This window comes from Hyaena hyaena, unplaced genomic scaffold, assembly GCF_003009895.1.
Source record: "Hyaena hyaena isolate Hyena2069 unplaced genomic scaffold, ASM300989v1 scaffold_385, whole genome shotgun sequence".
NCBI lineage: Eukaryota > Metazoa > Chordata > Mammalia > Carnivora > Hyaenidae > Hyaena > Hyaena hyaena.
The window spans coordinates 1,395,272-1,420,418 of NW_024081022.1; the positions used below are offsets into that span (position 1 = coordinate 1,395,272).

The 25,147-nt window shown below is 59.9% G+C and overlaps 3 protein-coding genes across 6 annotated transcripts; 1 reads left to right on the top strand and 2 right to left on the bottom strand.

Annotated features, from left to right (window-relative positions):
• Positions 1–198: 198 nt before the first annotated feature.
• RRNAD1 (ribosomal RNA adenine dimethylase domain containing 1) lies at positions 199–7,348 on the top strand. The gene is made up of 8 exons (XM_039251273.1): positions 199–399; positions 3,748–3,872; positions 4,026–4,218; positions 4,617–4,679; positions 4,906–5,049; positions 5,496–5,977; positions 6,569–6,753; positions 7,080–7,348. The coding sequence occupies exons 1-8, from the start codon at positions 289–291 to the stop codon at positions 7,199–7,201; spliced, it is 1,425 nt and encodes a 474-aa protein (XP_039107204.1). The 5' UTR covers positions 199–288; the 3' UTR covers positions 7,202–7,348.
• Positions 7,314–11,139, bottom strand: MRPL24 (mitochondrial ribosomal protein L24). Of its 3 annotated transcripts, none has more exons than XM_039251278.1 (6): positions 11,074–11,139; positions 8,757–8,999; positions 8,585–8,680; positions 8,287–8,390; positions 7,889–8,019; positions 7,314–7,796 (listed from the first exon to the last, which is right to left on the bottom strand). In XM_039251278.1, exons 2-6 carry the CDS (start codon positions 8,937–8,939, stop codon positions 7,660–7,662), a joined length of 651 nt encoding a protein of 216 aa, XP_039107209.1. In that variant the 5' UTR covers positions 8,940–8,999; positions 11,074–11,139; the 3' UTR covers positions 7,314–7,659. The 3 variants fall into 3 exon arrangements, with proteins under 3 accessions (XP_039107209.1, XP_039107207.1, XP_039107208.1); XM_039251276.1 differs by lacking the exon at positions 11,074–11,139 and adding an exon at positions 10,969–11,061; XM_039251277.1 differs by lacking the exon at positions 11,074–11,139 and having other exon boundaries at positions 8,757–9,538.
• Positions 11,140–11,940: 801 nt separating this feature from the next.
• Positions 11,941–20,833, bottom strand: HDGF (heparin binding growth factor). Of its 2 annotated transcripts, none has more exons than XM_039251405.1 (6): positions 20,542–20,833; positions 15,057–15,133; positions 14,798–14,936; positions 13,944–14,129; positions 13,465–13,688; positions 11,941–13,272 (listed from the first exon to the last, which is right to left on the bottom strand). In XM_039251405.1, the coding sequence occupies exons 1-6, from the start codon at positions 20,626–20,628 to the stop codon at positions 13,266–13,268; spliced, it is 720 nt and encodes a 239-aa protein (XP_039107336.1). In that variant the 5' UTR covers positions 20,629–20,833; the 3' UTR covers positions 11,941–13,265. The 2 variants fall into 2 exon arrangements, with proteins under 2 accessions (XP_039107336.1, XP_039107337.1); XM_039251406.1 differs by lacking the exon at positions 20,542–20,833 and adding an exon at positions 20,201–20,292.
• Between the last annotated feature and the right edge of the window lie 4,314 nt (positions 20,834–25,147).

A 25,147-nucleotide genomic window follows, 5' to 3' on the forward strand; every position in this document is an offset into this window, starting at 1 on the left:
CGAGCCCCGGAGGAAGTGCCGCACGCAGTACCGCCCTCACTTCCGGGGGGGAGGGAAGTGCGCGGGGAAGGGCGCTCCTGGGCGCCGCGGCCCGCCTCTGTGACGCCGTGCGCGGCGCCCCGCCCCGCGCGTGCGCGCCGCCGCCACTTGTGACGTCACGGGACGCGTTCAGTCTTCCGCCCCAGCTGCAGGCCGGGGCAGCGGGAGCTGAGGGGTCCCCGCGGGGCACTGACCCTGGCTCCCCGCTCGGCGCGTTCTCGCCGTTGACGCCGCCCGCTGGACCCCGGGATGCCGGGCGTCTCCGCCCGCGGCCTCTCTCACGAGGAGAGGAGGCACCTGGCCGTGAACCTCACCCGCGTGCTGGCGCGCTACCGCCCCATCCTGGACGCCTACATCATCGTGAGGCCACAGGGGTGTGGGCGGGGTGCTCCCGGTTGTGCGGTTGGCTGGGTGCCCACGGCAGGGACAGAATCTGGAGAGGTGGCTTCTACTCTCTCTTTTTCTGGGGGTTCCAGTCTGTTGGCTGTACAAGAAAGGGTGAAAACTGGGGTTACACCCCCCCCGTTTTTCAGTTGACATACATATTAATATTTCTAGTATCTAGGTGGTTTTTCTAATTTTCCCAAGTTCAAAATAAAATGCATGGACAACGGAGCCACGCTGCAGCCACGTTGAGCTCCCCCGGGGACGTGTGAGGTGTCCCAGGAACCCACGTGTTCATTCGTCCGAGCTTGCAGAAAGTACTGGCTTAGCGGCCTAGTGAACAACTACAGCTTTGGAACCAGACCCGCTTGACTGCCTCCTTTACTGTGTTAGCCGTAGGCATTTTTAAGCAATTCCTGCCACCCGTTTCTCAGCTGTAATACGGATCCCTGTCTGAAGGAGCACTATGAAGAATGGCTGAGATGATGTATAAGTGGCCCCAGCCCCCAAGCTCAGAAGCCATTCTCGATTCAGCTCTTTCCTTCATGATCTTGAAAGCGTTCTGTTGGCTCTGCCTCCAGAATAGACACCAAATTCACCCTTTGTTTCCATCTCCATTGCTAACCTGGGCCGAGCCACCCTCATCTCTCTCCCGGACTACTTCCTAACTGATCTCCGTGTTCTCTTCCTCTCCATAACCACTTCTTCGCAAAGCAGCATGATCCCTGTGAACTGTGCATCTGGGGCTCCGGGGGCCGGGGGCGGGGGGGAAGGGGGTTGGGGCTCAGTCAGTTGAGTAGCCAACTCTTGATTTTGGCTCAGGTCATGATCTCACAGTAGGCGGGATGGGGCCCGGAGTCAGGCTCTGTGCTGATGGCACTGAACCTGTTTGGGAGTCTCTCTTCCTCCCTCTCTGTCCCTCCTCCCCCGGGGTTCACACTTGCAATCTCTCTAAAGATAAATTCTGAAAAAATGTAAATTTGGTCAGGGCGCCCGGCTCAGTCTGTAGAGTCTGCTACTCTTGATCTTGGAATAGTAAGGTTGAGTTAGGTGTCGAGTTTACTTAAAAAACATGTATCTGATGAAGACGCTGCCTTGCTTCCTAGGTGCTTTGATGAAATCTTAACTCCTTACCATTACCTAAAAAGTGCTACATGATCTGTCCCCTGCTGCCTCCTGAAGGCTGGCACATTCATCCTCTCCCACGTTGACTCCACTACACCGATGCTGGCCTGATTTCTGTTCTACAAATAATGGCAGGCATATGGGCCTTTGCACTTACTAGTCAGCCTAGAATGCTTTTCCTCCACAAGAAGGCAGAAGAAAAGAGTGATTAAGAGTAAGAACGCGAGGGGCACCTGGGTGGCTTAGTCGGTTAAGCGTCCGACTTTCGCTTAGGTCATGATCTCGCGGTTCGTGGGTTCGAGCCCCGCGTCGGGCTATGTGCTGACTGCCAGCTCAGAGCCTGGAGCCTGTTTCGGTCTGTGACTCCCTCTCTCTCTGACCCTCCCCTGCTCACGCTGTCTCTCTCTCCTAGAAATAAATAAAACATTTAAAAAAAATTTTAAAAAAAAAGAGTAAGAACGCGAGTCCAGTTGGTTTCAGATCCGACGTTTACCACTTAACTAGCTTTCTGACTTGGGCAAGTTCCTTAATTCTGTGTGTCAGCTTCCTTGTCTGTAAAATGACAAGTAAAAATAGTACTTATAGGGCTGTTTGAAGATTAAATGCATTAATACGTGGAAAATGTTTCGGACACTGCCTGGTATATTAAAATGTCTTACGAGTGTTTGCTATTATCGGAGTTTTTTTAATCGAGGTGTAAATTGGTCTGTAACGTATTGCGGGTATACCGTGGTTCTTTGACATTTGTGCGTGTTGCACAGTGATCACCACGGAAAGCGTAGTTAACACCCTTCACCTCTCAAGTTACATTTGTTGTGATGAGAACTTCTGAGGTCTGTTTGTCAACTTGCAATACGCAGTCCACCGTCGTTAGCTATGGTCACTTTGTTGTGCATCACGCCCCCGTGATTTATTTTATAACTGGAAGTTTGTACTTTTTGGCCCTCCTCACCCATTTCACAAGCTCCCCCGACCTCTGGCAGCCATGGCTCTTGCCTGGTCGTCATCCCCGTCTCGGCTCGAGTGCCAGCTCCCCAGACGAGCCTTTGGTCCGCCAGTCCTCTCTCAAGTGGCGCTCTCTCAGACTCCGTCGTGCTGCCATTTTCGTTAGTGTTTTCTTCTCTGTGTGGCGTTTGATGTTACCTGAAAGTATTCTTTTTATGTAAACTCTGTGAGAGCAAGAATCCTGTCTGTCTGCATCATTGTGTCCTCTGAGCCTAGACTCGAGCTTGGTGCATAAGCAAAGCTCCAGAATTTGTGTCAAACAAACAAATGAATAAAAACATTCTGGCATATGTCACATCTGGCATATAAAATGTGTGGTGCATATAATGGAAGATTACTTTTTAATGTTATTTATTTTTGTGAGGGAGAGAGAGAGAGAGAGAGAGAACACAAGCGGAGGAGGGGCGGGGGGGGGGGGATGGAAACAGAGGATCCAAAGCAGAGATGGGGCTTGAACTCACCAGCCATGGGATCATCATCTGAGCTGAAGTTCGGATGCTTAACCTGCTGAGCCACCCAGGTGCTTCGTGATAGATTTTTTTTTTTAAGTTTACTTTAAAAAATTTTTTTTAATGTTTTACTTATTTCTGAGAGAGACAGACAGTGTGAGCAGGGGAGGGAGAGAGAGAGACACAGAATCCAAAGCAGCTCCAGGCTCTGAGCCGTCAGCACAGAGCCTGACGCGGGGCTCGAACCCATGAACCGTGAGATCATGACTAGAGCTGAAGTTGGACGTTTAACCGACTGAGCCACCCAGACGCCCCAAGTTTATTATTTTTGAGAGAGCGCACAAGCAGGGGAGGGGCAGAGAGGATCCCAAGCAGGCGTCACGCTGTCAGCCCAGAGCTCCCGTGGCCTGAGATCATGACCTGAGCCAAAATTAACCGGCTGAGCCACCCAGGCGCCCCTGTAATAATGGTAGATTATCAAATGGCAATGCACTAAAACCACAGGCCAGTCACCGTGGTGTGCCCTTAAGTACAGTTGAGCAGAGAAAACGGACGCATCAGTGAGCAGGGGTGCTACTCCAGAGGGGTGTCCAGAATGCCCTTTGGGCTCTGGGGAGGGAGGGGAGGTGGGAGCAGGCTTCAGAGGAGTAGGGTGTACCTCTGGCTGCAGCCAGTGGCCTCCGCTGAGAGGGCTGGGCAAGGGCGGGGAGGCCGGGGCCTACGGATTGCCTCTCCCCTTCTGCAGGAGTTTTTCACAGACAACCTGTGGGGCACACTCCCTTGCTCGTGGCAGGAAGCGCTGGACGGACTGAACCCGCCACAGCTGGCCACGCAGCTGCTGGGGATGCCGGGGGAAGGCGAAGCGGTCAGGTACGGGCAAGGGGGGGGCCCGTGCTGGGGGGGCCGGGGGGCCAGTCTCTGTCAGCCGTTGCTCAGAGTCTCCCAGGGCTCCCTGGGTTGCAGGCTGGCACTGTGAGGTTGCAATGGAGCTATTCACTGGGGACCCGGGCTGGCCTGTCTCAGGTACAGGTCGGTGTGGCCCCTCACCCTGCTGGCCCTGAAGTCCACAGCCAGTGCCCTGGCCTTTACCCGGACACCTGGGTTTCAGACCCCCTCAGAGTTCCTGGAGAATCCCAGCCAGAGCTCCCGCCTAACAGCGCCGTTCCGGAAGCATGTCAGGCCCAAGAAGCAGCATGAGATCCGGAGGCTAGGAGAGGTGAGGTGGGGAGGGGGTGGTCAGGGGGTGTCTGGGAGGACCCCTCAGGCTGTGGGTGACCAGGATATGCGCGCTTGGCACGGCCCGCAGGGACCACCCTCGGTGGGCACGGGACAGCCCTGTCTCGGTGCCGGGTTTTGTGCGTTCGCCCTCGACGGGTTGGCAGGTGGCTGTGTCTGAATCGTGGTCTTCTGTCCACCTCCGCGGTCCGCCCAGGGCTTCCTGGCGGCGCTCTCCTTGTTCACGCCGAGAGGTGCAAGGAGAGGAGGCCGGGCCCGGTGTCCGTGCCTCTTGTCTTCCGGGGCACCCCTGCCCATCTCCCTCCGCCCCCGCTGGGGGTGTTTGCTCCGGGAGCCCCCACCCGGTGGCCAGGAGAGCTTTGTTCCCTCCTCTTGCAGTTGGTGAAGAAGCTGAGTGACCTCACAGGCTGCACCCAGGTCGTGGACATAGGCTCAGGCCAGGTGGGTCAGACCCCAAATGGTCTGGGTTTCGGGTCTGGGTGTTTGGATTTTTGATTTTTGAGCTGCGGGGATAGAGAGCTGGAGGCAGGTTATTGGGCCACGGGCCCAGGGCAGCAGGTGCGGGGAGGTGGTGGAAGTAGGCAGGTGCCCAGGCCGCTGCTTGGGGGGCTGACAGCGGAGAGGGCGCTGAACGGGGCTGTCTCCACCCTCCCTCTCGTGACCCCAGGGCCATCTCTCCCGGTTCATGTCCCTGGGGCTGGGGCTGGTGGTGAAGAGCATCGAAGGGGACCGGAGACTGGTGGAGAGGGCCCGGCGCCTGGACCGGGAGCTGCTGCAGGCCCTGGACAAAGAAGAGAAGAGGAACCCCCAGGTGGGCCCACTCTCTGCGCAGCCGGGGCCGCGGCACGAGGTCTGCCTGGCGGGAGCCGGGCACGGGGCCGGACTCCCTTGTCCCCGGGGTAGATGGCGTGATCCCCAGTTCTGCTGCCCCTTGGAGGGCCCCCCTCAGCCAAACCTCCTCACATTGTAAAGGCACTCCGTAGTCCCAAAGTGCTTTCCACGCAGACACATGCTGCTCACGGCCACCCGTGAGGCGACCCGTCGGGTGATCGTTAGGCTCGTGACAGGGGACGGCACGGGGACCCAGAGAGGAGGTTCACAGCTGATGGCAATGGGCCCAGAGTTCAGCCCAGCTCTCCACGCCCTCCCCCGCCCCGGCCTTCTCTCCCTCCTCGGGAAGGAGCGCAGAGGATGCTCCCTCCCTGTGGCTGGAGGTGGCCTGGGGATGGCAGACAGACTTCTCACCTGCCCCCACAGGTGACCCAGGCCAGCCCGCGCCGCTCCCCACACCACGTGGTTAGGTGGGTAGAGCCCACGGCCTTGTGCCCGGAGCTGCTGCTTCCACTGGAGACCCGGCCCGGGTGCGGGGCCCGCCTGCTGCTGACGGGCCTCCACGCCTGCGGGGACCTGAGCGTTGCCTTGCTGAGGCACTTCTCCTGCCCCGAAGTGGCGGCCCTGGCCTCGGTGGGCTGCTGCTACATGAAGTTGAGCGAGCCCGGCGGCTACCCACTGAGTCAGTGGGTGGCGGGGCTGCGGGGCTCCGAGCTGCCCTACAGGCTGCGGGAGGGCGCCTGCCACGCGCTGGAGGAGTACGCGGAGCGGCTGCGCAAGGCGGGCCCCAGCCTCCGCACCCACTGCTACCGCGCGGCGCTGGAGACAGTCATCCGGGCTGCCCGGCCCGAGCTTCGACGGCCAGGCGTGCAGGGGATCCCCAGGGTCCACGAGCTCAAGATCGAAGAGTGAGGCTGGGGCAGGTGGGGGTGGGCCCGGGCATCTCGGACTCCAGGTCTCCTGTCCCTCCCAGCCTCACTTGTTAGTGCGAACTAAAGGCCCACGGGGCGTCGGGTGCCTCAGTCAGGTAGGCGGCTGGCTCGGCATCAGCGCAGGTCATGATGTCAGTCGTGGGGCCAGAAGCCTGCTTGAGATGCTCTCCCTCTGCCTCTCCCCTGCTCACAGGCAAACTCCCCCCCCCTACTCTGTCTCTCTCAAAACAAACAAAAGATCCAAACTTGCCCAGGGTGTTGACTGTGAAGTCTGACTGGGCAGCTTCTCAGGATTTTAGAACAGAGTTGTCACTCTTTTGTCCAGGGACTGTCAAGTTTTTTAAGTGTTAAAAATACGGCCAGATTATTGTACAGATCTGGCTGGAAAGAAGTCTGGGGATCAGTCTGCTATTGGACAGGCAGACAGTTCCCGGCCAGGGCAACTTAAAGATGCGTGCCAGGGACACAAGTCAAGCAAAGCCGCCGTCGGGTCGAGAGCGTCCGGTCCGGGTGGGAGGTGGCGGCTCCTGAGGCCGAACTGAGCGCGGTCTGTGGCTGACCCCACAGATACGTGCAGCGGGGGCTGCAGCGGGCGGGGCTGGACCCCCAGCTGCCACTGGACCTGGCCGCCCTCCGGGCCCAGCAGGCCCAGGAGAACCGGGTGGTGGCCTTCTTCAGCCTGGCCCTGCTCCTGGCCCCGCTGGTGGAGACCCTGATCCTGCTGGACCGGCTGCTCTACCTTCAGGAGCAGGGTGAGGGGGGCCTGCGGGAAGGCCGCGGGGGGAGGGGCTCCTCCTCCAGGCCCCGCCCATCTCCCAGGCGGGGCTCTGTGGGGTGGGAGACCTGCCAGCGCGCATTCCCGCTCCATCAGGCCCCTATCTGGCTTGCATTTTAAGCGAGAACCACGGGGGGGGGGGGGGAGTCGGGGCCTTGCGCACCTCTATTCCCAGTAGAGAACCGTTATTCCCGGTAGAGAACCGGGTCTCCTGACACCCTCAGGCCTGCGGCTGCGCCCACAGGCCCGCCTGGGAGCGGCTGGGCGCCTCTCCCCGCCTGAGCAGCCCCGCCTTTCCTCCAGACTTCCACGCCGAGCTCCTGCCCATCTTCAGTCCTGAGCTCTCTCCCAGAAACCTGGTGCTGGTGGCCACCAAGAGGCCCCTGGGGGAGGCCTTCTCTCTTCTGGAAACTGAAGACAGCTGACCACCCCCGCCTAGAGCCCCCCGGATGCAGCCTGACCTCCTCGCCCAGGGGACCAGCCTCCTAGGTCCCTGGAACCCTGGCCTCTCCCTCCACGTGTTAACGTGATCCGGTGTACGACTTTAATTTATTAAATAAGCGAAATCTGTATTTCTCTGCCAGTTTGATTTCTCCGCCCCCAGCCCTACCAGCCTCCCCGACGGGCAGCAGCCCGTGACGCATGGGTCCCCCGGGCCTCGCAAGCCCTGCCCCCGTGGAGGCTGCCTAACTTCCACCCAGGCTGTCACACATAAGGACAGATGCCCCTTCCTGCAGTCCTGAGCGCAGGTGCGCAGGGGTCGGGGTCTAGCAGGCGGCGGCAGCTGCGTGGGGGGGAAACTCATGGCTCTTCCTGGTGTCTTGGAGAAGAGTGGCCCCGACCTTCGAGGCTGAGGCGAGGGGAACAGCCCCTGTCCCCAAGATCAGTACCAGTAAACTTTCTTGTGTCGCCGCGTCTCCTGAATCCCCATCGCCTCCATCACTTCCTCCTCCAGTGTCTTTAAACGGGGCACGTACGTTCTTTCTAGAGCGTCTTCCACTGATGTGTCTTTGGGGCCATCTATTGAGCCAGAGGAAGGAAGACGATGGGTGGGCAGTCCCCTCCCTCCCTCTCCTCCTCCCTGCCCCCCCCCACCCCTCGCCCAGCCTCACCTGTCCAGGTCTCAGGGACGATGCCGTCAGCTCTGGGAAACTCAGGTTTGGGGATAATTCTCCCCGATCTTGTGGAGACACGTACCCGCTCTCCAGCCTCTGTGAATCTCCACTCCACGTCGGTGGGCTTCCTGGTGGACAGAAGAGATGAGCCCAGCCTGGGAACCATGTCTTCCGGCTACATGCCCGCCCCCCTCCCCCTACCAGTCAATGGCTGAAGACATGAAGGTCGCCATCTTGTTGCTGCTCTGTCTACTGGGGGCTGACCCCCAGGGGATCAGGTCTATGAGACGGACGGCCCCTCTCCACCTCCAGAGCCTCCAACCCACCATTCCTTTCGCAGAACTGTGATCCGCACCTATGTGGACAAGCCCTCTGCCAGAGCCCCACGTGCTTGCCTGTCCACAGGATCCACAAGTTTGACCTGGCGGTGCAGCAGGGGTGCCTCGCTGGGGATCATGGTTCCCCGGGAATCCACGGTCTTGCCCACGTAGCGGTAGTGCTGTCCGAGAGAGGGGGCATGAGAACCAGGGGGTGTGAGAGGGGGCCTGCCCACCGCAGCTCAGAGCGTTCAGCCCAAGCTGGAGAACAGAACGTCAGCCGTCTCACTGTCCCTGCAGCTAGCTCCTGCCTCCCTACGCGCTGCAAATGCAGTGACAGAGGGGACGGGCTTCCCGAGCGCCCATCCTCACTCACCGTATTCAGTCCCTCCAGGACCACCCAGTTGCGCTGCCGGATGACTTGAACCACTTTGCCTTGCTTCCCAGCATCCTTGCCCTCTAGGACCTCCACCTGCAGGAAGACGTGAGGGTCAGGGAGGGGGATCCTCCCCAGGAGCCCCCCCCCCCCCACCTCCTCCAAGGCTCACCCTGTCCCCACAGAACAGATGCCACTCTTCATCCGAGATGGGCTCCACGGCCACCCGGCGTCTCCTGGTCCCCGGAGGGTTCTTCCTCTTGTCTGCGAGAGAGCCTGGGCGGCTCATCCCATAGCGGTAGTCGCGGGGCAGAGTGACCTTGGAGGCCAAGGCCAGCAGGGCAGAGAGACGCATGGCTGGAGGCCGTGAGAACTCTGCTGGCCAGGGAGGACCCAGGAACCTTCCTCGTCAGCCCTGAAGGAGACAGATGGAGACAAGCCGACAAAGAAGCAAGAGAAGGAGCACTTTCTAAACACTTAGGCCGTCACTAAAGGGATGTCCTCTCACTGAACCCTCACAGGATGCGACCTTCACCTTACGGATGAGGACACAGGCTCAGTGACTTGCCCGTGGTCATAAAACCAGTACGTGAGAGAACTGGCCTTCAAACCCACTTCAGAGTCCAAAAAGTTCATTGAGGCCGGAGACTGTGTGATCTCGTCACCCCTGGTCAAGCAGATCCGATCAGGGCTTGGTGCACGGCAGGTACTTAACAGTTACTGGACCAACCCAGGAACAGCAGGATAGGAAAACACAGGTAAATGGAACAAAAAAGAGACAGGGCCAAGGGGCAGGCAGGTACAAGGAAAAATAAACAGCAGAGATTAAATAGTGGTACTAAAATGTCCCTGCACCACTTAGAATTCCTCAACTCGGTCAGGAAATAACCACTCCTCCTCCCTAAGACAGATTCTTTCCTTTAAAAAAAATTTTTTTTAAGTATTTTATTTGTTTCTGAGAGAGAGAGAGAGAGAGAGAGAGACAGCATGAGCAGGGGAGGGTCAGAGAGAGAGGGAGACACAGAATCCGAAGCAGGCTCCAGGCTCTGAGCTGTCAGCACAGAGCCCGACACGGGGCTCGAACCCACAAACCGTGAGATCATGACCTGAGCCGAAGTCAGATGTTTAACCGACTGAGCCCCCCAGGTGCCCCAGACAGATTCTTTTCTAAGGGGAAAGGCTCCAGAGGCAGACTTTAGGATTACCAAGTCCTACATTTCCCAAGTAAGGATAGACTGTAAGCCTTCCAATTCTGGATGATGGACTGAATTAGACGGGGTGGTGAGAAAATGGAGGCCAAAGACAGTTAAGTGCCTCAAATTTTTTTTTTTCCCGAGAGAGCAAGCCAGGGAGAGGGGCCGAGGGGGAGGGAATCCCCACACTCAGCACAGAGCCCGATGCGGGGGCTCGATCCCAGGGCTCTGGAGTCTAACTTCAAAGTACAAATGAAGTGCACTCTAAGGGCATAAAAAGCTGTGGGTTTCTAGCCCTTGGTCCACCACTTCCTCTGGGATCCAAGGCGACCTAACTTAGAAGCTCGCGTCCTCATCCTTAGAACTTTACAGGGTTGTTGGGGTCGTTCAAACTAACGTTTCATGTTTTAACAAAAAGTACAGAATAATGCGAATAGCATCGTGCCTTTTGGGCAAATTAAAAAACATATATCCTGGCACAGGTTTACATCTGCGAAGGCAACAGGAACCAGCTCAAGTACTTGTCTGAAGCAAGGGAGCGGTTTGGAGCAAGTACTTGTTTGGAGCAAGTACTTGTTGGGAGAAAGCAGTTACTGTTCATCTTGTTCCTTTCCCACAATCTCTGTTGACATTTTCCAACTATGCGCACTGGGGGGAGAAACCTGGTTTATCTGAACCGTCCGGGTTTTTCTTCTTTACACTTCTCAGTATGAAAAAGAACGTGCCTAATGTCATCTTCAGTTAACGATGGCCTCAATGTCCCCGTGCAGACTCAACAAATGCTTAGGACATAGTGACAGGCACAGTGCGAGAAGCCTCACGCTTAACCGGCGTCTGACCTTCCCGCCGCCCGTACCCCACGGCTCGTTCCCCAGACGAGGAGAGCGGGCGCTGGGGGCTGCGGGGCCTGCGCTGGTTCGCAGCTGCGCGGGAGCAGGGCCAGCGTTCGGCCCCAGGACGCCAGCGGGATCGCGGCAAAGGGCCAGGCAGCGGCCACTCGAGGTCTGCAGCCCCGGGAGGTGACCCCCAGAGGCCAGCCCTTGGGCCCTGCGCTCCTCTCCCGCACACCTGCAGGGGCTGTCCCCGGGGGGCTTCTAGCAGTCTTCCCCACCCACCCGCTCCAAGCAGTCGGAGCAGAGAAATCCCGGGCGAGCCCAGGGCGGCCACCGCCACCGGGCACTCGCCGCTCACCTCCGCTTCCCGCCGCGCCGCCGCGTCCGCACATGCGCCCTCCGCCCCCGTCCCTCGGCTTCCTGGGAAATGTAGTCTGAGTGCAGAGCGGACGCTCAAACCAACCTCGCTCTGAAAGCTGGAAGCTGTAGTCCACCGCTACGGAGCGAGCCGGAAACAGGAAATTTGGTCGAGGAGGAGGAAATCAAGGAAGGAAATGAAGGCACACCGAGAGGCATGTCGGGAGTTGAAGGCAGGGCATGATAGGCCGCGGCGCTCGGCGCGTCCCTGCACACGCTCGGCGTGGAGGCCGCTGGGAATCGTAGTTCTCAGAGCGGAGGGCTCCATTTTCTAGGGCATTGTGGCTTCTTGTTCGAAGCAGAGGGCTTCCCTTCCTAGGCTGGGCGGCGGCCAGTGCTCTGCCCGAGCGCCCGTGGGCAGGGGGGGCCAGGGCACATTAAGAAACTGTCTTAGGTCTTCTGCAGAAAGGGATGACACGTGGGCCCTTCCAATGCCGGTCGATGAGCTAGTCACAAAATGTCAGCTGTGGGAGGATCCTGGGATGACCCGGTCCAGCCGCCACGCGCACCTCGGGGTAGCAGGCCGTTCCACGCTACCGGCCCCCCCGCCCCGGCCCTTCCCCACCAGCGGAGGGTGGCCGGCATCCCCGGCTCAGCAACACAGCAGCCCCTCCCCTCCCACGGCCGCCAGGGGCTGCGGTCGGATGGGCAGCAGGCACACGGCACTCCTGCAGGCCTTGAAGGCTTCCCGGGTGGCAGAGGGGCGGACAGCGTTCAGCAGCTGGGCGCAGAACGTCGCAGCTCGTTCCTGGGTCTTTGCCTTCCTGTGTGGCAGCCTGAGAATGGAGGCTGGCACCGCCTCCTCCGTCTGGGAAGGCGGCCTGGCATCGGCCTGCATTCCCTTTCCCCGTCCCACCCCTCCAGTTAACCAACACCCCCTGCCGCCCACCCACAGAAATCAGCCAAGATCCAATGTAGTAATCAACGGGTTTTATTTTCCTAGAACTGAAATCGTCTACGGTTCTCAGAGCTAAAGTCCCAAAGCTACAGTCAGCAATTTTTCATCAGAGCCCGAGGGAGAGGGGGGAGACAGGAGAAGGGAGAGAGGCCGCTGCGGAGGCTGGGCAAGGGCACCTACTCCCCTGTCCTCCCAGTGGGCTTCGGATCTGGTGACAACGCTGAGGAGACCAGGTGAGGGACGTGATGGGAACGGACACCAGAAGGAACACCAAAGCCCCAGCTACGAAAAGAAAAGTCATCAAACCCCAATAGACGGGGAGCCTCCCAGTGCACCTCAGAAACGGGGGCAAGAGAGGGGAAGGAGCGGGGAGGGGGTGGCACACAAAGGGATGGGGGGGGCTTTAAAATTTTTTTTGTTAATTTTCTTTTATTAAAAACATTTCCTAAAAAATGTGTCTTTTCCTTTATGTCTGGGTGACACACGTGACTGTAGGCTGGCCTTGAGCACTGTGGGGAGAGGGAGAGGAGGGTGGGGGTCTCCCCAGGGCACCCCATCTCTGGCCAGAGACCCGAGGCGGGCAGATGCTCAACACTGCCACCCTAGCCGGGTGAAGCCAACCCTCCGGGTCTCAGGTCCTTGGCCCAAACAACTCGGAGGCCCCCAGAGCATCTGAGGATCAACTACAACTCCCAGAACTCCGGGGGGCCAAAGGAAGAATAGATGTTGTCAATCATCAAGGGTTTATGGAAGAGAGCCCCCCCCCCCCCGGCTGTCCCACTTTCCCTGAATCTAGGTGACTGAGAGGACAGGTCCGGGAAAAAGGGACAGGAACTTGAGACGATGCCATCTTCCTGCCCGCCCCCGACCCCAACTTGAAGATCGCCCTTCTCAGGCCCAGGAGCCTACCCTGCTGTTTACTCTCCATCCCTTCCAGTCTCCCCCCCCCCCCCCATGCCAGCTAATCCAGAGGTCCAGAATGCTGGGGCTGGGGGGGTGGGGCAGAGAAGAGGTGTCAGGAGGTGGAAACACAACTCCAGACCCCAAGAGATACCCTGGGAAACAGCTCCCAACAGGGAGGGACACAGTGGCCTCATCGCAGCCCACAAAGCAGAAGGCATGGCCCTGACTCAGATCGCAGGGGTGTGGGGATCTGGAGGTGAGGGCCAGGTGGCCTGCCCCGTCCAGGTCAATCTCCAGGGGCTGGGCTTGGAGTGGGGAGAGTAAGTGGCAGAGGAGAGCGGGGTGGGGTTCCCAGTTTGCAGGCCATGGCCAGTTTCCCCAGTAGCACCCAGACAGCAGCAGGATTGGGGCAGGGGCTCCTCTTGAAACATTGGTGGCTACAGGCTGCGGGGTGAGGGTTGGAGGAGAGAAGGGTTATAGGTGTGGCCTTGGGCCGGCCGCACCCCAGCACCCCAGCACCCCAGCCAGCGTCAATGTCCTGGGAGAGCCCACCCTGCCTGCCTCGGTGGCAGGCCCCCTGCCCCGGTGGCTGGCCGCCCCCCAGGCCCGGCTGCCTCAGGCAGGGGGCTCCCTCACCTCTCACGATCTCTGACGCCTGGGGCCTCAGCATCTTCCTTGGCAGCCTCTTCCTCCTCTAACTCCTCATCTTCCTCCTGAGGAAGCCCCCGGCCAGAGCCGGGCTCAGAGGGGGTGCTGTTCTTCTCCACCTCTGCAGGGGGGGGCCTCTCAGCCTCCAAGGGGGCTACTTCCTTCTCCTCCCCTTCGGGGTCTTCTGTCTCCTTGGGACGTTTTGGGGAGTCCTAGGTAGGATCAGCAGAAACGAGGCAGGCTGAGGCCAAAGGGGGGGTGCCAGTCACCTACCTGTGTCCCCCCTTCTACAGAGGCTCCCTCCTGGATGTACCTGCAACCCCCTCCCCAGCCCCCTGCCGCTGAAGCATCTCCTGTGCCCAAGCTGCTTGGCAAGAGACCCCCAGGCCAGGGGCCGGTCCATCCCAGATCACAGGGCCTCTGGAGTGGCAGCTGGCTTCCTGGGGCCCCTGGCGGGGTTTGCTTACCTCCAGCAGGTCCCCTGCTCTCCTCTTCAGCGCCCCCTTCTCGTTCTTCTCCTTGGCCGGCTCGTCGATGACCAGCTTCCCTTCCTCGTCGCTGCTGCCCTCTGCACTGCCCTTCTTGTCGCCGTCCCCCTCCGTGGGCTCGGGCTCGGCCTCGGGCTCGTCCACAGAGCTCTTCTTCGGGGCGGACTGTGCGCAGAGACAGCAGAGGCTGAGTGGCACCCGCGTGGCCTGCGGGGTGCCCCTCCCCAGACCCGCCCTCGGCCACTCACTCCTTCCTTCTCCCACCTCGCCCCCGCCCCCCCCCAGGTGCCCAGTCTCACGAGTGATTTGAGACCCACCTCTGTCGGATTAGCCCCGGGCTAAACCCACTGGCCGGGCAGGCAGGGCTCTGTGCAGGAGGGGGGAGGGCTGGAGCAGGAGGCAAAACCTCGGGTCAACTTCTCCCAAAGGGAGCTGGGACCCTTTCCCCGCCAACCCCCGCCCCCCACCCTCCCGCCTCATCCTGCCCGGCTCACGAGCACCTCCTCCGGGAAGCCTTCGTGGAAAGAGTTAAGGCCAAGCCCTACGCTCATGCTGGGCCCCGTAGAGGACTGTCCCCACTTACCGCCTCTGGTCTGTCCTTGCCCCCCAGGCCACTGTCTAGCAGCACAACGATACTGCACGCCCCCCAACCCCAGCCCCGCCTGCAGGGCCTCCCCCACCCCCACCCCAGGAGCGTCTCCCCTTGAGAGCCCTGGTTTCTCAGGCCTGAAGGCTAAGCGTCCCGTGTGTGCCCGGGGGTCCCCCCGGGGTCCCGAGTGAGCCGGTGGCCGCACCTGCTTTCCAGGGGGTCTTTGGGGCCGATGGCTGCTCACCTGGTAGCCCGAGGCCTTGACAGTAGGATTGTTCTCGATCTCCCACAGCCCCTCGCTGAACCCTTTCCTCTTGTTGGGCTTGCCAAACTTCTCCTTGGACTCCTCGTAAGGGAAGAGGTCTTTGGGGCCCAGGAATGCCCTGGGGAGAGACGGGAGACTGTGCTCTGGAGCCCTCCCTGCCTGAGCTGCGTGGCCCACGGGGAAGGGGCGCCCGCATCGGTTTGCCCACAGCCCTCCCCACCTCTGGCCCCTCACTCACGTCTCATGGGTCCCAAAAAAAAAGACTTGGTACTTGTTGGCTGTCGACTTCACGGCGGCCTCAGGCATCTCGTCAATCTGGGAGTAAGAAAAGGGAAGTGAGTGCGCACGGAGTCCTAGGGTCACGAATTCAGGGCCGAGGTGCCTCCAGGATGCATCTGTGCAAAACCCGACTGAGGGGCCTAAAGGCACTGGGGTGGTACCTGAACCCTTTTCAGCAGTGGAACTTTGTTCTAAGTCAGACGGGAGGCCCAGCGGAAACCTGGGCTCGGCCCCGCTCCTCAAGCCAGACGGCACCGTCCTGCCTGCCCACGAGCCCACGTCACCACCAGCACCTGGCCCACCCGCCGTCACCTCCCCCCCCGGGCTCTCAGCCTCCTCTCACTGGACCACAGCCCATCTACGACGCACAGGCCCCACGGCAGCCAGAGTCAGCCCTCCGAGTGCTCGAGCACCTTCCCACGTCTGCTCGTGACCCGAGAGACCCTGTCCACCTCTTCTCCCACCAAGGTCTGACTCCCAGGGCCGCCGCCAGTACCTGTGTGACCTTGGGAACTGTACTGAACTGCCCTCTACCTCAGTTTCCTCGTCTGTAAATGGAGAGGGTCCCAAAACTTGGACCACGGGGTCGGCAGGATTAAACGGCCATAACTTCGCCTGTGGAGTAAGGCCAAGGACCTGCCTATTCAATACCCCCCACAGGGCGCAACCCCAAAAGCTTCTGGAGAACCCTCTGAAAAATCTGTTGATAGGAGTCAGACTCTCTCAATTTACAGATAAGGAAACTGAGCCCCCCCACCCCCCCGCCGGCCAATGACATAAGTCAGTGAGGGTCTCGGAGCTGGTCCTGACTTGAACCCTGCCCCCCACGTCCTGGGGGCACGAGAAGGGTAAGGCGCAGAGGTACCCGTCAGGGAAATGCACAAGCAGGGGCCCCAACGGCCTCCCCAGATCAGGCCTTGGGGGGCGGGGCCAAGCGGAGCTGGGGTCGGGGGACTACAACTCCCAGCAACACTTGCAGCAGCTGCCTGGCTTCCCGCCGGACATGGGCCAGGTGGCCATGTTGACTGGGGCCCCAGGCGCAGATAGGGCAGAGACAGACAACCCGAGGCATCGATTACCACCAGGACTGGGACACGGTGTCTGACCTGGGGGCCTGGGGACACAGGGAGGCTGGGTGGTTGAGAAGGCGCAGGGACACACCTAGGAGACGCGGTGGACCTGGGCACGGATCTGAGGGCATCTTGCTCCAGGCCTGGAGTCTTCAGGTTCCTGGGCACCTCCCCCCTCGCCCTGTGGCCTCTGGGGACAGAAGTCCAGCCCCTCCCCCCAGGAAAGGCGAGCACCAACTGGGCCCTCCCCATGACCAGGAGCTTGGGGTGTGATAGCAGGGGGTGGAAAGGCACGAGGTTCCCCCCACAAACAAGATCCCCATCGCCATGACAACCCACCCCGCCCCCGCGGCCACTCAGCAACCAGGAATGTGACCACCCCTCCCCCTCCGGATTGGGGAGGAGGGGACACTCACACACCCCACCTCCCGAGCCTGGAGTCTGGCACCTGGGTCCCTGGCTGCGCTGGAAACCGCAGCCAGCGCTGGAGGGCCCAGGCCCTTCTCAGGAAGCCAGGCCCAGGGTGCGGGCGGAGGAGGAGCCAGGCCTCAGCGGGACACCTGGGTCTTGTGACCAGCTGGCTCCCCACCCTCTGCTCAGAGGGGGGCAAGCGAAAAACAAAATGAGAGTCTCCAGGGCTTAGAGGTCCCAGGAGACACACATGCGTGACAATAGCAGAAACCCTTCCCCAGGCCTCTTCTCCACAGCTCTCGACCCCAGAAACCAGGGCAGGGGTGGGGGACTAAGGTGCCTTGCTGGGGGCGCGACAGGGCGCCTCCCGCTCTGGGCTCACACCTGAGCCTGCGCCTCAACGCGCTCATGGGGTGAAAGGGAAGAAACTGAGGCTCAGGAGAGGGGGTGGGGTGAAGGAAGGGTCAGACAGGAGGGGACGGGAAGCTCTCTCTGGGAGCACAGCCCTCCAAGGGCTGCTCTGCAGGGCTTTCCCATGTAAAGTGAACTCACAGGCAGCTGAACGGTGTGACAGGGGACCCAGGGGGCCACCAGCTGCCCAGCCTCAGGGGCGGAGGAGAAACAAAAGAATGGATGAGAATTAAAAATAGTATGACACGCCAGACCTGCTGACTTCTAGCCAAATAAAGGGGGGTCTGGAGGAAAGAGGGAAGCCAGGGGTCCGGGCACATGGGCACCGGCCCCAAGAGGGTCACCCTGCTCCCTGCCTCGCCTGGGCCGTGGGCACCTGTGGGGGAAGGGCCAGGACAGGTCGGTAGGCTGTTTGCACTCAGTCAAATTCCTAACCCCTCACCTCAAACGGGAAAAGTCCCTTCCATCCTTCAAGCTACAAAGGAAACCTGGTTTCTCGCATTTGGAAGCAAAGGGCAGTTCTTCCTCCGTATGGAGGACGTGAGGTCTCAGGGGAGCCCTGTATCCCCAACACAGGCCTGTGTCTCCCAGGCGGGGCCTTTATATCCAGGCTGTGACTCACAACAAGTGAGTCAAGGATAAGTGGGTCAGGGTGGGGCCAGATCAGGGCCAGGGACCCCACTGCGCCCACTGCCAACAGGGGAGGGGGCTCTGCTACTTCGCAGCCATTCCGGGAACTCAGGCAAGTGAATCCTCCCAGGCAGGGCCCATCCACTCCAGGCACGACCCTCTGCATCTGCCTGGCTCCAGCAGACCTGAGCACATGAAAGGCTGTCCCCCCCCCCCCCCCAACAGAGCTCCAGCCACCCTCTGAAGCCTCATGAGGGAACCCAGGTGAGGAATGGGGGAGGGGACTGAACCCATGGGGGAGGGGACAGCGGGAAGGCTAAGCCCACGCTGAGTGCCAGCCAGGGTTCTGACCACCACACCCAGAGCCAAGCCCGGCCTGACCCAGGAACCGGAAAATCTGGGGCAGGAGACAGTTGGGGCCGGGAAAGTGTGGCAAGCCCAAGAGGCAGAAAAGAGAAGGTGGTGCCTGGCCGTGGGGGAGGGAGGAAAACTGGGTGAGGCCCTCTGGCTGCTCAGGTTTTCTGGGATTGTGAAACAGGAAGCAGAGAGAGGAGGAAGGAACCTGGGGGGGGGGAGATCCCTGAGCCTTGAAGTGCTTGGAGATCCCCCCTCACCCCAACGCACCCCCGCCCAAGAAGTCAGGCTGAAGGAAGAGGGGAGGGAGACGATTAAGACGAGTCCCACTACAATCCAGACAGGTCTGGCCTAACCACGTGGCCCCTCTGGCTGTGCTCTCCAGTCTCCCCCACAGTCAGCCATCCTCCCCGGAAGCGGGGGCTGAGGAAGGAAAATCCACTCAGCTGAGGAAGGAAAATCCACTCAGCGGCCTTCACCTGGCTGTCCACGAGGCCCCCCGACTCCTTGCCGGGAGAGGCCAGACCCCGTCCCTCTGCCACCCTAGGGGCTAAGACAGCATCTGCGCCTGGTGAGGAGGCCCAGATGTGTCTGCTCTTTCCACATCCCAGGGGGATCTATGTGGGAGATAAGAGCCTTGGGTACACTGATCCCCAGATGTCACAACCGGAAGCTGGAGCCGGGCAGAGGGTGGCGCCCTCCCTATCTCCTGGAGATCCAGTCTGACCTCCCCTTCCCAAGCCTCACTCTATCTAAAAGGTCCAGGCCTCAACAAGAAGACACTGCCCCTTGGTCCCGCCCTTCAAAACTAAATAGCATCCCCAGTCCCAGGTGCGGCCTCACCCTAAAGGCCACCAGAAACCAGAAGGTCTACCTCCCAGGGGCCAACGTGGGCCCGTCTGTGTCCCCCTCCCTGTTTTCTCTTCCCTGATCCGGAAAGAGTCCCCTGCAACCCACATTCCACCTGCACCCCCTCCCTGGGGCCTGGCCCAGCCTCTGGACTTTGTCCCACCCCCAGGAGGCAGGAGGCGTAGAGACATGGGTTCAGTTCTTGCCCTGCCCAACAGGGCCTTGGCATCTGGGCCAAGAAGCCAGATGGTTCAAAGGTGCAGGGTAAAGTACGCAAGTGTTCACACGTCACATACCCCAAAATACACACAAGACTGTCTGGCTGCTTCCTCACAGAGCCCCCCCCCCCCCCCCCCCCCCCGCCACCCAACCCCCGGCCCAGGTGCTTAGGAGGCCCCGGAAGCTAAGAGACCCCCTGGATTCCACTCCAGAGGCCGGACACCTAGAAGTTTCAGGGAACAAGGAGCTCAAAACACACGGGATTAAGCACACTCCTCGGGAGCGAGTACGGGGTGAGGAAGGTGCTCCTCGGTTTTCTGAGTGGCCCCAAAGTTGGCCTGGCCGCCTGAACAGGACCCAGGTGGAGCCTGGGGCAACTTCCCAGGCTCCGGGCAGGGTCAGGTCCAGATAAAGACACACACACTCACGTGGATGACGGTAACCTAAAGCCTTGAGGCAGTTCGGCACCTGGCCCCCTCGCCCGGAAAGCTCCCTCCACCCACTGCTCCGGGCCCTATTTCACTCCCCAGAGTCCTACCTCCAGGGGACGGAGTCACGCCTGCACCCAATTCCTAAGGCCTCTGCAGCCCCACTTGGAAGCTGCCAGAGGCACTGCCCCCTGTGACACCCCCAAACTCCTCCAGCAACCTCCCCTCCCTCCATCCCTCCTAGAGCTCTCCCAGTCCTTCGCGGAAACCTGAGGAACACACCAGGTTCCTCCCCCTGAGCCCCACCCTCCCACCTGGCCAGGTGCTGGGGGGCGGGGGGGGGGCAGGCCCTCAAGTTGGCGGGCTCAGCGAACCACATGGCACACTGGGCCGTTGTGGCGGGAGGCTGCTATCTAAGGGGAGAAGCAGCTGGGGCTCCCCCCACCTCCAGGAACGGGCAGCCTGGACTGGACCTGCCGGCCTCCCAGGGGCCCTGCCACCCTCGGCCCCCAGTTGGAACTGGCAGCCGACGGGGGGCTATTTTTGCGGGGCTGAGCAGCGAAGGGCTCTGGCGACTAATTTCCGAGCCAAGTAGATCCCCTCTTACGCCGCCCCCAAACATTCCTCGACCCTCCCAACTTCAGACCTCTCGCGGCCGCCCCAAACCAAAGTTTTCCTGGAGGGAACTCCGCGTCCGCAGATCCCTCCCCGGGCTGGGACCCTCCTGCTACCTTTTGGGTCCAAGCAGGGTCTGAGCGGGGGCAGCGATCGGGGAGGGCAGCGGGGGTCTCTAAGGGGGTCCCGGGGCGCCCGGGAGGGGTTCCCGACGGCCCCAGCACAGGCCGCGCGCCCCAAGCCGCCGCGCTCAGGAAGGGGGGGGGGCCGCGCGGACGGCGCGCTCGCCGGGGCCCCCACCCCCACCATTATGTAACCGGCGGGGGGCGAGCAGGCGCTCGCAGCGAGCCGGGGACTCGGCCGCCCCCCGCCCGCGCCCCTCAGCGCGCGGCGCCCGCGTCCTCCCGGCTGTTACGCAACCCAGCCCGGGGCCGGGGCGGCGGGCCGCGCTGCTCACCCGGGCCGGCCAGTGCGGGTAGCCCTTCATCTTGGCGAACACCAGGTCCCCGCACTTGTACTCCTTCTGCCGGTTGGAGCGCGACATGGCGGGGCTCCGGGCGCCCCGGGCTCCGCGCCGCGCCGGCGAGCGTGAGCCCAAGTTTGCGCGCGCGGCGGTGGCGGCGCCGCTGCGCTCCGGCCCTCGCGCGGCCCCCGCCTCGATGGCGGCCCCCGGCCCCAGCTCCGGCGCGGCCACGGCTGTGCGCCCGCGCCGCTCGGACGGGGCGGGCGCGGATGCGGCGGCGCGGTGCTGCGCGCTCGTGCGGTTGTTTGTGTTTGAAATTCAATTGCTCCCTCCTCGGCGCGAGGCCTCTTCCTCCTCCCCCGCCGGCCCCCTCCCCCTCCTCCCCCGCTCCCCTCCCCCTCCCGCGCCGGTTCGATGCGCGCGGCGCTCGGCGCCCCGGGCCTGCCGCGGCCCGACGCCCAACCCGGGGCCGCCCGGCGGCGCGCGGCGGCACAGGCCTGAGGAGCCGAGCGCCGAGCTCGCCGAGCGGGCTTTGTGTGCAGCTGTCGGGGGGCGCCCGCCCGCACGCCGGCCGGGAGGAGCTGGCGCCCGGCTGGACGGAGCGGCCTGGCGCCCCTCCCCGGGCCCTGGGGGCGCTCGCTCGCGGGTCCCGACGCGGCCGCGGGTGCCCGTGTGGGCGCGGGGTCCCCCTGCCCCGCGCCCTTCGTGCGCGCCGGCCGCCGACGTGCGGATCGCCGGGGGTCCGAACGGCGGGGTGGGCGCCCGGTGGCGGCCTCGGCCGAGGGGCGAGGCTCGAGTTTGGAAGCCGGGAGGTGTCCGAGGGCTTGGGGCACGAAGCGGCCACGTTCCGGGTGCTGCTTCCTGGCAAAAGTGATCTGGGCTCCGCCGCCAGCTCAGCCCGCAGAGATGAGCGCTGTGCTCGCGGGGAAGAGACCCGTACGATGCCAGCAAATCCCAAACCGCCAGTAAACCACGCCTGAAACTTGGGGAGCCGGGCACTACTTCTCTAGGGAGGTGGGACTGGGGAAGAGTCTGGGAGGCCAAGGCTCAAAGAGGGATTTTGCTGGACGCCAGAGACGACACCGTAGCCCAGGTCCTGTGTTCACAAGTGGTAGAATCAACCCTTGAGCTCCGGTCTCTCCCCATTAAGCCAAACAGGACGTACTGCAAGTACTTCTTCGATTTGCTCTCACTGCCGATCTTGGATGTGCTCATATCCAGACACCTGTGGTCTCGGAAATAAGCTATTTGGGTCTCGTCCGGCACTTCCAGATCCTTAACGTCTTGCAACTAGATAGTCTGGATTTGAATAAGTAATGCTTTTCTTCCCACAAGTTTCCTGATCGGAAAAGCGTTTGCAAAATCTCCCTGCAGGGAGGCACAGAATGCCCAGGTCCACATGCGGTCCTCCTGAGAACCTGGACCCCTTCCTTGCCCTTTCCTGAGTCAGTTTCCTCAACTGTAAGATGGGGTAACCTTGCTGCCCTGCCAACGTCTGAGGCATGGGGTGGCTACTTACCAGTCATTACCCAGGGCCTGCATCTGTTCCCTAACGTCCTTCCTATCAGCGGGCTGTCCCTACACACCGTGTCCTTACGGCAGTGCGTTTTACAAGTTTTGCCTTTATAACAGTGTGGCCTCAGCAGAATTCCCCCTTGGGGTAGGAGTCCCTCGGGCCGGCCCCGGCCTCAGGCGCTGCTGGCACAGAGGGCCACTCCTGTCGCAATAAAAGAGCCACGCATGACCTCAGCCTCGTACTTGTCGATTTGTTTCAATAGCAAATCCAAACTTGTTGCAAACAGAGCAGCCAGATTCCAGTTGGTGTTTACTCTGCGAAGCATATTCTGGTTTGAATGTTGTCAGAGCAATAGTTCACATTCTGTCAGGCGCATGCTTTCATTTGTTCTTAATTGTCGTTAGCCCAGAGTCTCGTCACAAATTTTTGAAGATGTTTCAGGAAAGGCCTGTGTCACCATAGGCATCCTGAAGTGTGCAGGCCCATGGTGAAAAACGCACAGAATTTCTGGGCATCAAGCATGTTTTAAACTGTTCCCGGTGCAGTGCACCCCAGTTCGGTTAAGACCGAGGGCTCTATCCATTTCTCCACTTTGTCGCATTAAAAAAATTTTTTTTAATGTTTTTTATTTATTTCTAGGATAGAGAGAGAGAGACAGCGTGAGCAGGGGAGGGTCAGAGAGAGAGGGAGTCACAGACTGAAACAGGCTCCAGGCTCTGAGCTGGCAGTCAGCACAGAGCCCGACGCGGGGCTCGAACCCACGAACTGCGAAATCATGACCTAAGCGAAAGTCGGACACTTAACTGACTAAGCCACCCAGGCGCCCCTAAAAAATTTTTTTTAATAGTTTATTTTACTTTTGAGACAGAGAGAGACAGCATGAGGGGGGAGGGGCAGAGAGAGGGAGACACAGAATCCGAAGCAGGCTCCAGGCTCTGAGCTGTCAGCACAGAGCCAGACACGGGGCTCGAACCCACAAACCGTGAAATCTGACCTGAGCCAAAGTTGTACACTTAACTGACTGAGCCACCCAGGCGCCCCTACTTTGTCACATCTTAATAAACTATTTGGAGGTGGCCGTGCGGCTTCAGAATTCTCCGGCAGATCTCTTGGGCCCGTCATGGAGCCCGTCATGCAGATGCTGGTTGAAAGGAAGAAACCAGGGCTCCCTTTGTTGCCCTGAGCTCCCAGGCCTTGGTTGCAATTTAATATCCCAATTTCTCCTTACAATAACACCCTAGCCACCTCACAGCTGGCACTGACAATGAGCCAGAGAGCTGCAGAGGGTCAGTTACACGGGTGGCCAGGCATAAGCCGCCTTCCCCTGGGAGGCAGGCCTAACTTCCTGCTCTGCAGACTTTAATGTGCAAACGAATCATTTGGGAATTCTCTTCAAAAGCGGATTCTCCCTTGGCAGGTTTGGGGTTGTTGCAGGTGGATCACTATTCCAGGGGTAGGACCTAAAATGCACAGGTCACAGGCGCCCAGGTGCCCGGCCCAGCTTGGAGCCGATTCACAAATGTCTTAGTGAAATCCTTCTGCTGACGCCGGTGCCTGGTTCACACTTTTGTGTGAGACAGAAGTCAGGACCGAAGTCAGGGGACTTGGGGCCCCACAGCAGAGAAGCCTGGGGGTCCAGAGCAGGCTCTAGGGTTCCGAAGCAAGCCTCTGGACCTTGTTAGGTCAGGGGAGTGGCGGGGGACTTAGGGCCCACATCAGGAAGGAGGAGTTAACACCGCAGCTTGGAGGGACCCAGGGGCGAGGTGGCGTGTGCTCGGTGCTGGGGGAGTGGGCGGTGTGGTCCAGTGGAAACAATCTACGTCTGCGTGTCAAGGAACTGGTTTGAATCTTGCTTGTGGCAAATGGGCTCAGACAGAATTTCTAAGCAAGATTTTCTTACACTGTAAAAATGTGAAACAAATGGGGGCGCCTGGGTGGCTCTGTCGGTGAAGTGTCCCATTTCAGCTCAGGTCATGATCTCACGGTTCGTGGGTTCGAGCCCCACGTCGGGCTCTGTGCTGACAGCTCGGAGCCTGGAGCCTGCTTCGGATTCTGTGTCTCGCTCTCTCTCTCTGCCCCTCCCCCACTCATGCTCTGTTTCTGTCTCAATAATAAGTAAACATAAAAAAATTTTAAGTAAATAAACATTAAAATTTTTTTAAAAGAGGGCTCTGTTTTACAAAAAGTAAAAATCACTGTATTCGTTCTCTAGGACTATGCTGTCCAATATATTGGCCTATTGTAACTTAAATTATTTAATATTAAACACAATTAAATACTCAGCTCCGCTGTCATTCAAACCACGTTTCAAGTGCTTGATAGCCTCACGTGGCTGGTGGCCACGTATCAGACAGCACAGACGTGGGACATTTCTGTTATCACAGACGGTTTGCTCGGATGGCACTGCTCCAAGGCAGTGACTTTCCACTTGAGCTGCCCATCAGTCACTTGAAGAATTAAAAAAATAACCAATGCAGGGGCTCTTTGCTGTCTCAGCTGGTAGAGTCTGTGACTCCTGATCTCAGGTCGTGAGTTCAAGCCCCATGTTGGGCATGGAGCTTACTTTTAAAAAAAAGCAAAAAACAAAAAACCCGCTAATGCCTGGGCCTGAGTCCCCAGAATTTAGATTTAATTGGGAGCCGTTAAAGGGTTTGGGCAGGAGAGAAATACAAGCAGAGCTGAACTTCTAGAAGCTTCTAAGAAGGCCTGGGATCGCCAGGTCAGGGAGGAGGGTGCGCTCAGAGCCTGGAGCCTGTTTCAGATTCTGTGTCTCCCTCTCTCTCTGCCCCTCCCCTGCTCACGCTGTCTCTCTCTCTCAGAAATAAATAAAAACTTAAAAAAAATTAAAAATAGAACTACCCTATGACCCAGTAATTACACTACTAGGTATTTACCCAAGGGATACAGGTATGGTGTTTTGAAGGGGCACATGCACCCAATGTTTATGGCAGAGCTATCAACACTGGCCTAAGTATGGAAAGAGCCCAAATGTCCATCAATAGATGAATGGATAAAGAAGATGTTGTACAAATACACACTGGAGTATTACTCGGCAGTCAGAAAGAATGAAATCTTGCCATTTGC